Consider the following 12,497-nt stretch of genomic DNA (forward strand, 5'->3'; position numbering starts at 1 on the left):
TTTATCGGGAGCACAAACAAGGACTTTGATTTTCTCCTCATTAAGTTGAAGAAAGTTATCAGCCATCCAACCTCTAATGTAGTCTAATCTGTAGTTTGGAAACATCTTGGGGCTTAAAGGAGATGTACAACTGAATATCATCTGTACGACACAGCTAAGCGTTTTGCAATTTGGCATGATTTAAAACGTTTAAATTTTTTCTGTATTAAACGGCAGAAATTAAGCTTTCTTGTGGGAGGTCATTTTTGAAAAACAAAACAAAAAAACCTGCAGCTTCAGAGTCTGTGAGATGTTGGCTTTCAGCCCTGGCAGCGTGTCTGGTGTGGAGCCGACAACTCACAGATTTTGAAGTGTCGGGCCGCACTTTGTGTTTACATCTTTGTGTGGAAGAAAGTTTACCTGCTTTCATTTGCTGTTTTAGCTGTTTAGTGGTTGTTGAAATAGCTTTAACCTGAGATTCTGGCGATTCTTACAAAATACACATTTATTCAAAAATCAATTCAGCATTTAATGAATCAGTATCACATTATTCAAGGTATAATCTTATAATTCTTTTTTAAACCCACTCCTATGAAATATTCCCACCAGGCCATCTGACAACAACAGCAATACACATTCCTTCATCTGAGGCTTGGTTTGGTTTCAGCAGGCTTCCTTGAGGATGTTTACATGCCTAAGTGCTTTGAGTTGCTGCTGATGTAAAAGGATAAGATTTGTGGATTACTGCAATGAATAGTGGAACAGATGTACCTAATAAAGTGGTTGCTAATTACATGTAGCATGACTTTGCTGCACTATACATCATGCTTTGTTCTCAGATTGCCAGATTGTATAAAGTTTTCCAAAAAAAATCCACTCTACATTAGGCCTATGTAACCAAGGTAACATCTGACAACACTTCCGGAAAATCCCTTCATTGTGGCGGGAATGAACTCTGTATAAATTCCGGGTCAATCTGCTGCATCTCCCCTGCTACATGTCATCATCCCTGAATGCATTGTGCGAAAAAACATGGCCGCTCCCGCGACTCCAAAATAGTTTTAAACAACAAAGATTTAATGAATAACAATTTTTTTTTTTTTTAGTTATTCTCAAGTATGTTTTTATGTAGTGGAGATAATTTGCAACATATTTAGAGTAACTTGTCATAATAGTTGGGGTTCCTTTTAAATAGCTTATCAGGTTCTATTTGCTATCATTTCTACTCAGGGAGAAATGAAATAGGAAATGTATATGTATATGAACTGCAGTAAAAATATCAGTGTGAAGAAAGGTCATTTTATTTTTTAAGTAAGTACAAAAATTATATTTAGCCCTTCAAGCTTTTTAAATGTGGTTCAGTTTGCTGTTACCAGTCTGTGGTATCACATTGAATCTAATTTGGAATTATCAGTGGTTTAATGTAATAATTACAAAAATTTATATTATTAATCTGAATTTATTTTTAGTGTTTCCGACCCAATTGTATAGAGCAGAAATGTTTCTTCTTAATGGTCATTAGCATTTAACCATATCTGGTCAGTCTTACCTCTGGAGGGCAACATCTCCTGGGTCCTGTTAGGCTTTTACAATAAGGCATGCAATATACATACCTGCCTATATCTATATATCTATATAGATCTAGATCTATAGATAGATATACAGATAGATACACGCACGCACACACACATACACACATATTTTTGTACTGTGTGTATATATATATATTTTTTAAATGTTCATCTTTATTTCATGATTTTGTTTTATTTTTAAACAACAATTTCAAGCTTTGCACATAAAAGATTCTGACCACAACAGCCTGTGTTCTGCTTAATATCTTGGCTGCAGGAGGAGCAAAACATCACATATCAGATCCAGCCAATGACTACATATCCCATGACAAGAATCAAAGACATCTGAGAGGAGTTCAACTGGAGATCATGAGACTAAGTGGTGAGAACAGATTTTCTCCATGACCAGAAAGATGTAATCTCTCCTTAGCTAGTTGTGTATCCTTCCCCATCAAAGCCATTTAGCAGTTAGGCCACCCGAGAGAATCAAAATCTAAGATATCAGTGAAATAAAACCTGTGAAAAAACAGTGACACCACAAGAGTGCTCAGTCAAAACCATCAAATTAAGATACAATAATATTGTAAATAATAATGCTAATAATATTTTTTTACAGATTTTTTCCCACAAACAAAAATAGATTCCTTCCTTTGGTCAAGTAAAAAACAAAACAAAAACCCCAAAATGAAAACAATAGTGAAATGTTATTTTCACCAGTCTTATGTTCCTCGTGTTTTTTTTCCTACAGTCATCCAGGTTCTTGAGGCTCTAAGGCTGCAAAGGAGGTGTCAAGGCAATATGGTTATGGTGCCCCTAGCGCTCCATGCTGCAGCATGCTGGGAGTAGGACTAGAAGAGTAGGAGAGGGGCAGAGGCATTGAAAGAAGACCAACGTGTCCTCAGACAGCAGGTGAAGGTGCATCAGGATCAGGCTCATTGCTGTAGTTGTTGCTGTAGTGGTTCCCACTAGGTGGGTGATTAGGCAGGATATCCAGTTCATCCACTTGGGGGCCAGGGTGCATCACCACCAGCTGATCTTGGGGGATGTCAGCTGCTGCTGCTGCTAGGTTGGTGATCGACTTGGACTTTACGCACTGGAAATCAACATGGCGGCTTTTACCCTCCTCCTTTTCCCAGGACATGCGGATGAAGGGCCTCTGGACGTAGTTGTAAATGACCTCTGGACGACCTCCTGGTCTTTTCTTGACTTTCTCTTTATACGTAGGGTAACCTGTCAGAGAGACAACAACACTAGTGGCTCAGTTTATGCTAACTTTTGTTAACACAGAATACAAAAAAGCAAACACCAGAAGCGAGGGGCTCACCCTGAACGTGATGTGACTGACCATTTGTTTAAAAGGAATCAATGCATTACCAAGTGTTGGGCTCTAAATGACCTTATTCTAGTTTGATCGACTTCCCACTTTAGGCGTGTCTTTTCAGTCACAGCATACAAAAACATTCAGGTAGCAGCATGTCTATTGTCTACATCTGGTATGTGAACATAATACTGCACTCCAACTGCATATTAACTTGGGCAGATGTTAAACTGAGTGAACAAAGCAGTTTGGGTACAAAACCATTATATCATTTTATTAAATAAAATATATTTTGTCTCACGCCGACCACAGTTGATTTGTTTGATTCTGACTCTAATAACATCCAGATTGCAAAGAGGCATCTGCTGTTAGCTATTTTATGCATTAATTTGCTTGCTGCCAAACAAATCTGTAATTATAAATCTGCAGTATGCAGTGAGTCGTTATATTCTGTACTGTTCATATAGGTCAGACATCTCTCTCCCACTCATGAGAATGGAAAAAAAAAAAGAAAAAAAGAGAGGACATCAATATTTAATACTGAAAAATTCAGCTCACCTTCAATGCCCAGCCTTATTTTCTTCAGTCCCCGCTCTTTTAAAACTGATTTGGCAACGTCTCGGTTTTCGATATACTTGAAGAATCTGTACAGTTTTGTGCTGTAAATAACTACAAGGAGAAAACAAACAAGGTGGTTTATTGTGCGTCTGTGCTCCGAGATGTGTGCCTACGCTCTGAATTAGTGGGTACTCACTCTGTGAATACTCTTCCCCCATTTGTGGTGGATATTCTTCATCCCAGTCAACCACATCATCATCGGTAAGGACTACAATGTGACATTCCCTCTCTCCGCTCTGGGCGCTGGCCACCATCAGAGGCAGAACCATTTCCTCGAGGTAAAACTCAAATTGACGCCGAGCTCCATCATTGGACAGCTCATGCATCAGGGCACCTGTTAACAAAGAGTGAGACTTTAAATTCAAAATTTCCATCATAAGCATAAACTTTATAAAGTGCACAAAGGTAAGCAAGTAACTCCTGAAACAACTAAAAACAGGCCCTCTGCTCTACTGTCATGCAAGTAGCCTTTATCTTTCACCACAGAGCTATTTCAGAGGTGCCTTCATAAAAACTGAATTCCTAATTAAAATGCTTCTTTCAGATCAGGATACTACTTGTAGTTTTAAATTCAAACAAATAATTTACAGGTAAGCAAACAACCATTTCCTTGCCTCCATTCCAGCAAAGTACCGCTACAAAATCTTCAGTGCTAATGAAGAAAAGGTCTGTCCAGTCTCGCAACCATCAGTTTCAGGCACTATTGTGTTGCAGTGCACCGAAAAGCCTTAAAGAACCCACTCAAGATGACCGTGAATCAAATTTGTAGACATATTTACCCCAAAAAGTTGAGGAGGAAAGGAGACGAAATGTCATAGATGATATGCAACAAGTTGTGGCCCTGAACTCACTTTCACATGAATAAGGACTATATGGATTTGAGAAATTTTGTTTTTCTATTCATTATAGGCTAAAACTCTAAAAGAAAAAACAAACAAACAAGAAAATAGTAATTAACCAGAATTACCTGCTGACTTAAAAAAAAAATAATAATAAAACATCCTACGTTTTAGACACACGTACAGGGAAAATTGCTTGTTCTTAAAAGCTGTATTTTTCTTTAAAGCCAAAAATCTGAAATCCTCACAGGTTGGTGATTATGATCAATTAGCTGCAATCTTGTTAAGCCTTGCAAAGTGACGAGGCACTGAGCAGTCTCCCTGATCAATGATACTCAGCGCTGCTACTGTTAATGCAACACTAACAGCTTCAGTGTCCCAGAAGAAATACTCACTGAGGTCTCTGCATTTGATGGTGCTGTAGTCGAAAGAGATGCATAGATAGTCACACGCCTCACGCAACTCAGGGATAGAGATTCCATCAGGACAACGGATTATCCCAGATTTGTAGTAATCCTGCCAATTAGAGAGAAATCACAAAGAGGAAATCATTAAAAACACCATTTATCCATCAACTTAAATCATACAATTACAAACAAAATCAAAACCCTTTTGATAAAAATGAACCCGGTAACAGAATCTCAGTTTGCTTTCTAACAGCAGTTTCAGAGTTACACATGTTAAAGGAGACTTCCATTACTGAGCCTGTTGAACTGTTATGAGGTGGGTTTTTAGTAGGCCAAAGGTAACATGCAGTTTGGCAGGAAATTAGATGCAGCAGATAACACCATGCAAATGTCAAACTGTGAATTAAAGCTCAGATTCAGATCAGTCAGATTTGCTTTGTCATTCCAGCCTCATATACACTTCAGATACCTGAATGGGCTGTAGCAGGTACGCACTGTGTTATAGCTGCAGCAGTGTTTTCTGCAGGGTTGGTTTCTGGTGCATTTTAGATGAATCAGACAACAAAAATGCAGCCTAATCTAATCGTACGTTTCTTAGAACTCACCAACTGCAGCTTTCTCAGTAAACTGCGTACTACTCACTCACCATATCGCAAAGTAAATTCAATTTTCCAACATATATCTACTTAAGAGTTTCAACATGAGCAATCAGTCGCTAATTAGATGTAATGTAGACAGTACAAAACAGCCCATGCTGAGTAATATTCTACCTGAATTATGGGTATTATATAATGTTTATTTATTTATTTTTTTAATTTAAAACTACTTTAGTTTAAAACTAGTTTTATTTCAGCACCATCTGTATTATGATCTACTGTTTATATTACTGCTTGATAGTAAACCATAGGAACCAGTACACTACTCTAAATTTCAGGCATTATATGCATTTTTCAATAACACTGCTATACCAGTAAATTAAGTAATTTAAACATGACCCCATCCGTAATGGTCATGCGGATGGGGTGGGGGCTGTATTAATTCAACATCCTGATCATACAGCGCAAATAATTGAAAAAATTAAAAATTCACAAGTCAATATCAATGTAGAAAAAACAAAAACAAAAAAAATATTCAACACTAATAACTGCACATTTGTTTTGTGTCATCTCTGGCCGCATTGAACTTTGATAGACTTTCACAGCAGAGGCTCAGACAACTCCTCACACACACGGGGATCCAGGTAAGGAAAATATAGTGTGTCGCTCAAGGCTAACAGGTGTTATATGTCCCACAAAGATTGGAAGAACACATCCCAGTGGGAGTTTTATTCACAATTTCCTTCTACATTCTGCTGTGGAAGCATTAATGAGCAAATGCTGATATATTTAAAAATTGTGACATCAGAGATTGGTGTTACATCTTATACAAAAGCAATAAAGGCAGCCTGTTAAGAACTGACTTTATAGCCCTGTGTAAAATATTTAAGTTTGGTTAAAAGAGCAAGGAAGTAGATTTTTGTTGACTTGATTGTGTTATTTTATTTATTTATGATACATTTTCAGAGCTTTTTAAGCCTCCGTTGTGATTCGACAGTAAAGAGAAGATTAGAAAGACCAGGGGAAGTAGATGGCCTTAGGGCAGATTGTTTGGGTTGCCTACTCTACCCAGTGAGCTAAAATGATCCCACGATAGCTTAATATCTTTTAATAATAATGCGACACAGATAAAAATCATTCAGCATAAGTGTGTATCCAACATTTACCTCACAATTATTTATGCATACAAGGATTATGTAAAAGAGAAACTAACCAGAATTGCTCTGAAAACTGTTGAGCTAATCCCCTCAGCCACTTCGTACTCCCCTTTCTCGTTGGGCCGTGTGAAATTATGTTCTCTTCCAGATCCAAACATTCTGTGCAAAAGAAACTTTGATTTATTCCCCCAACTCACAGATCTATACTTATATGCGTGAATATTTAATTTTTATTTAAGTTTCAGTTGTTACAGCTATGATGACTAAAGACAAGGATAACGAGGATTAAAATATACTTTACCTGCCCAACATGGTATTGGGCTGTGCAGTGAAGATAGAAGGATCCACTACAAAGCGTGTGTTGTCAACAATCAGAGTGACTCTCTCTGAGGTCCGAATGTTTCGGTTTCCAACTGTGCCACCGGCTCCCCCTTCCTTAGGATTCTCATAGACAAAAACCATTTCTCCAGCTGCCAAGCTTTTGAAAGTGCCCTCGGTGCTGGACAAGCTACTGTTGCGACTGCTCACCACCCCACTGCTGCTGGAACCGCTGGGTGAGACTCTCTGAGGCCGCGGACTACTGGGCCTCGATGACGAGCCGCCATCTCGATCACGATCTAGACGGGCGGGCGGAATGAATCACCATGGAGAAATCATCTTTGGTTTTAATGTCCAAATCAAAGATCAAAATCCAGATAGAAAAAAAGTGCCTAGTTTGTAGTAACATTTTAGTTTGCAGCTAAGATTTGTAAAAGAATTTTGTATTTCTTTGCAATATACACATTGTATATATACACAAGGTCCCACTCATAACATTTGACATGTAGGCAGTCAAACTTCTCGGTCTTGGTCTAAACACAGGTGGATAAGCATTGCCTTGATCTGCTCACAGCCAAAAGCAGGAGACCTAAACCATGTCTGAGCTGCAAGTTGATAAATTTGGTCAGCTGTTTAACAGAGCTTGCCAAAAGCTGCAGAACTCCAACATGACACCCATATAAGCCGTCTATTCTTTCCACGCACACTCACCACTGTTGTGCTGGCGGGTGGGTGATGTGACGTTGCGAATGCAAGGGGTAAGCTGGCCTTCTCTCTCATGCGAGGAGTCCCTGGAGCGATCGCTGGAGCGGCGGCGGTCACGTGAGCGGTCACAGCCCCCGCTGGCACCATGTAAGCTCATCTTCCTATGTTCTTCCTTCACTTGAGACGTACGGGCTTGGCTGCTGCTTTTGAAACACAAAAGCATGTGTAATGCACCTCCTCCCTTTCTCAAGGCCAGAGGATATTGGTATTTCATAGTTTTATGACGCACAATGTGGAACACATTTCACTCAACATGGCTGTCACAGCTTTTGGCTTAGGTCATTTGCCCTACAAACAACTGTAGTAGTGCCAACAAGCTTCATAAAGACATTTAAAACTAACCACCAGACCAACCAGACCAACCAGATTCTACTTTAATAAAACAGTAACAAGCCGCACATTGTGTATTGCAGTCAAATATAGATACTATTACCTTTGATATTTAATTTGAAAGAAAATCATATCAGAGTTTTGACATGCTTATTTTATGTTTATTTAGAAATTTCATTTCTAAATAAACAGTATGAGCAGTTATAAATAAAAGTAGATTAAAATTCAAATGGGAAAAAGACACAATAGAGCTAACCATTAATTTATCAAAGACCAAATCTTCTTAGTGTTTAAAAAAAAAACAACAATCAGAGAAAGAATAAAATTCACAATTAGAAGCAGAGCTACAGGGTAAAAAAAAAAAAGGAAAGGGAAAAAGGAAAAAAAAAAAAAGTTTTGTTTAACCTTTTAGCCATTCACAGATACTCAAGCTTGAGTTTCATTTTGCTCACCAAATTTCCAGAAATAACCAAGAAATTCATAGGCATGTATTAAGCTAGTTAATACCAAGTCACTGTCATAACTATATACCTAAAGTGCTACAGGAAACATGCCTTCAAAAGGTAGGAGACTAAATTATAAAGCAGATAAAGATAAGGCTGGCAGATGAGTTAACAAGAAAGTAAGGAAAGGCTACACAGAGCTCCATGTGGTCATCACGAACACGTTATTACTTCAGTAAATATTCACTTAACATCTAGGGCTGCCACGATTTGTCGACTAGTCACGATTACGTTGACTATCAAAATCGTCGACGACTGATTTAATAGTCGACGCGTCGTTTGAAACTTTGTAAGATCACAAAAGACGCAGGAATAAGTGGCAGGATTTAAGAGTGTAATAACGGACTGAAACAGAAGATGGCAGCATTGCATGTACAAGGATGTCAGCTACCGTTAAACCCCGAAGAAGAAGAAGAAGAAGCAGCTGTGTCCCAGAATTCATAGCGCGGCCCAGCGCAGTTTCCAACAATGGCGGCAGCTAGTTAGTTTTAATGTTACTCTTATTATTCTTTCTGGGTCACAAAATAAACGTTTAACATATTTTCAGGCGAGAATGTAGCTGTGTAAACCTCAAATATCTGCTCAGTTTATCAGGACACCACATATTTTCAAAAGCGCTCCGACGTTTTCGGAGACATCTGTTACCCACTAGCTCGTTAGCGAGCCGGGGGCTAGGCTCACTAGCGCCGTGAGAACACCGGACTCCCCGCAAATCGTTTTCAAACCCACCGCCGTCTTTCGCTACTCAGGTTAAATATATATGAGTCACTTAGATAACTTAAAATGTTATTGTTTGGCTTTTTTTTTTTTAGTATTTTATTTGTTCCTGAGTAAATCAGTTTGTCTGAGATTAAAGTTATAGTTTTTACACAGCTGAATAAACGTCAAGCAGACAGCTGATTATCAGAAGTGTGAGATGCTCCAGAATATACTCCAGTGTCCTGTTATATTTTAGATAGCAAGGAGTTTATTAAACTTCACCGAAACAATCTGCAAATTTCATTAAAATTTAATAAACTATCATCTTGTCTTTATTTTTAGTTAGCACAGACCTTAAACACTTAAAGCTGTAAGCTAATGATAGTTATATAAGAGCAGATGCTGCTGGTGCAATAAGCTAATGGATGATGATCTGATTAGTCGACTAATCGCAAAAATAATCGGTGACTAGTCGACTATCAAAATAATCGTTTGTGGCAGCCCTATTAACATCCATCAATCCATCTTCATCCGGGGCCGGGACAGGGCAGCAGCCTAAGGAGAGAAGCCCAGACCTGGCAGGGAGAGGGAACTCATTCCCGACCCACCCGGAGTGGGCACTCCACCCTTTTCCGGCTGAGAACCATGGCCTCAGATTTGGAGGTGCTGATCCTCATTCCCGCTGCTTCACACTTGGCTGGGAACCGTTCCAGTGCGAGCTGGAGGCCTTCACCCGATGAAGCCAACAGAACCACATCATCCGCGAAAAGCAGAGACGAGATTCTGAGGCCACCGTAGTGAAAGCCCTCCGCCACTTGGCTGCGCCTAGAATTCCTGTCCATAAAAATTATGAACAGAATCGGTGACAAAGGGCAGCCCTGGCGGAGCCCATCACCCACCGGGAACGAGTCCGACTTATTGCCGGCAATGCGAACCAAGCTCTTGCAACGGTTGTATAGGGATCGAATGGCCCGTAGCAACGGGCCAGACACCCCATACTCCCGCAGAACCTCCCACAGGACACGGTCGAATGCCTCCTCCAAGTCCACAAAACACATGTAGACTGGTTGGGCAAACTCCCATGCACCCTCAAGTATCCTTGAGAGGATAAAGAGCTGGTCCAGTGTTCCGCGACCAGGACAAAAACCGCATTGTTCCTCCTGTATCAGAGGTTCAACTAGCAGACAAACTCTCCTTTCCAGCACCCTGGCATAGACTTTCCCAGGGAGGCTGAGGAATGTGATCCCACTGTAGTTTGAACACACCCTCCGGTCCCCCTTCTTAAAGATGGGGACCACCACCCCGGTCTGCCAGTCCAGGGGTACTGCCCCTGATCTCCACGCAACATTGTAGAGGCGTGTCAACCAGGACAGCCCTACAACGTCCAGAGCCTTCAGGAATTTGGGGCGGACCTCATCAACGCCAGGGGCTCTGCCACCAAGGAGTTGTTTAACTGCCTCAGTGTCCTCGCCTCCGGAAATTGGCGGGTCATTCCCCTCATCCCCAGACTCTGCTTCCTCCTCGGAAGACGTGTCAGTGGGATTAAGGAGGTCCTCAAAGTATTCCTTCCACCGCCTGACAATTTTCTCAGTCGAAGTCAGCAGCGCTCCGCCAGCACTATACACAGTGCAGGTAGAGCACTAGAATCTCTTCGAGGCAGTCCAAAAGTCTTTTTTCATGGCCTCTCCGAACTCCTCCCACACCCGAGTTTTGCTTCAGCCACTGCCCGAGCCGCATTCCGCTTGGCCTGTCGATACCTGTCGGCTGTCTCCGGAGTCCCACAGGCTTACCAAGAGCGATAGATCTCCTTCTTCAGCCTGGTGGCTCCCCTCACCTCTGGTGTTATTCACTTAACATCACAGATAAATATGTGAAAGATAAGTGAAAAGTAAGTTTGAGCCTTTGGGCAATCTCAAACCCATGGGAAGTCAACTCCATCACATTTCCATATATTGAAAACGTTAAATACTGCCATAAACAGGCAATATTATTTGATTTTCAAAAATTTTCTCAGTGGACTAACACCAGTATCCAGTATCACGCAATCATTGAGTTACAGGGAAAGTGCTAGGCCAAATTTATATTCATAGGGGTTACGCCTATGAGTTAATACAAAGCAGGACGGATGCAAAAGATACACATAAGCAAACCGATACTTTCTCTTGTGATATCCCTAGAACAGGGCGTATGTGACTGTTGCTGTGAACTTTACAACTCCATATATTTTCACCTGGCTCACCTTGAATGCCTGCAGAGTTTGCGCGGTCGGCTCGCTGTTTTTCGTTCCCAGTTTTCTGTATCACTGGAGTTGCTGTCATATGACGGCAGACGAGCTGCCATCACCCGGACAGGGGGTAGCCCGGTCTGGATCTTTCACCGTTCATAATCTGTTCGACAAATGGCGAAATCAACAAGTCAGTTTAATTCCCTGGTCAGCCTAGTGTAAAATCCACAGGTAGCTGCTGTCGGTTAACAAAAAAGCTAGGTTGTGCAGCCAAGCTTGAGTTGAACAAAGATTGATTGTCAGGTTTATCGCTGTTATCAAATTAAACGTTGTCGACGTTGCTGTGAGACGACTTTGCTATTTTAGCATAGCTAGCTAGTTAGCTAACTAGCATTAGCAGTATTACCAGCGGTACGTTACAACAATATCAGAACAAACTTCCGAGACGCAGAATGGCTAGTAAACATGCTCCAAGAGTGTCCATAGACATGATTTGATACAGGAAAGATACAGGAAAAAACAGCTACCTAGCTGGCTACGGTTTCCGCTGCAGTATAATCCCACTTGCTCGCCAGCTAACCAGTCATTTCCTTTCAAAACACTCACCCAGCTGACGTACGACGTGACGACCGTTAACGGCTCGACGTGCTGACGCACTTAAAACTACATTTCAAAGTCATTGCTACGCTCGCCGATCAAACGTGTCTCAAAAGTTAAAGAGTTGAAAAATTAAATGTACTACAGGTGACTGACCTGTTTTCAGTAGGTAATAGAAGAAGTTTTTCTTTTTCTTCAAAAAAGTCAAAAGAAAGATGACCGAGTCCCTCAAGTGTCGCGATATGTTGCGTGTGCGATTGCTTTTTTTTTTTTTAAAGTTTCCTTTATTCATGAAAAAAAATCCAAAATGTGAAGATACTAGTACCGATATTTGTAAGCCTATAAAAGACAAAATAAACCGTGGAGAAAAGGAAAGAAAAAGAAATATGAAATAAGGTACAAAATAAATAAATAAAAGTAAATAAATAAATATATGTTTTCATGTACATGTAACTCAGCTTATGTGGAGAACTGACAGCAGATATTGAAGAATGTAATTGCATTTATAATTAAAACACCCATTAACATGTGCATTAATTTATTATATAATAAATATAGCACTATTTTAGACTCTAT

The 12,497-nt window shown here is 40.2% G+C and overlaps 1 protein-coding gene across 2 annotated transcripts; it reads right to left on the minus strand.

The window, feature by feature from the left end:
• Nucleotides 1-1,698: 1,698 nt before the first annotated feature.
• On the minus strand, nt 1,699-11,920 carry btbd10b (BTB (POZ) domain containing 10b). 2 transcript variants are annotated; one of them, XM_085354866.1, is made up of 9 exons: nt 11,852-11,920; nt 11,340-11,487; nt 7,515-7,708; nt 6,787-7,102; nt 6,542-6,644; nt 4,721-4,841; nt 3,623-3,820; nt 3,427-3,537; nt 1,699-2,780 (listed from the first exon to the last, which is right to left on the minus strand). In XM_085354866.1, the coding sequence occupies exons 2-9, from the start codon at nt 11,438-11,440 to the stop codon at nt 2,449-2,451; spliced, it is 1,476 nt and encodes a 491-aa protein (XP_085210992.1). In that variant the 5' UTR covers nt 11,441-11,487; nt 11,852-11,920; the 3' UTR covers nt 1,699-2,448. The 2 variants fall into 2 exon arrangements, with proteins under 2 accessions (XP_085210992.1, XP_085210991.1); XM_085354865.1 differs by having other exon boundaries at nt 7,515-7,711.
• Between the last annotated feature and the right edge of the window lie 577 nt (nt 11,921-12,497).

This window comes from Diplotaxodon limnothrissa, linkage group LG1, assembly GCF_057381915.1.
Source record: "Diplotaxodon limnothrissa isolate DT_005_m linkage group LG1, D_limnothrissa_male_GT1.1, whole genome shotgun sequence".
NCBI classification, from domain to species: domain Eukaryota; kingdom Metazoa; phylum Chordata; class Actinopteri; order Cichliformes; family Cichlidae; genus Diplotaxodon; species Diplotaxodon limnothrissa.

Bases quoted from the DNA above. Each gene is read 5' to 3' on its own strand.
- btbd10b (XM_085354865.1), bottom strand. From the start codon at position 11,440: ATGGCAGCTCGTCTGCCGTCATATGACAGCAACTCCAGTGATACAGAA. The intron at 7,103-7,514 runs GTGAGTGTGCGT...CCGCCCGTCTAG, and splicing joins CACCCGCCAGCACAACAGTG to ATCGTGATCGAGATGGCGGC. The intron at 4,842-6,541 runs GTTAGTTTCTCT...TCTAATTGGCAG, and splicing joins CAGTTTTCAGAGCAATTCTG to GATTACTACAAATCTGGGAT.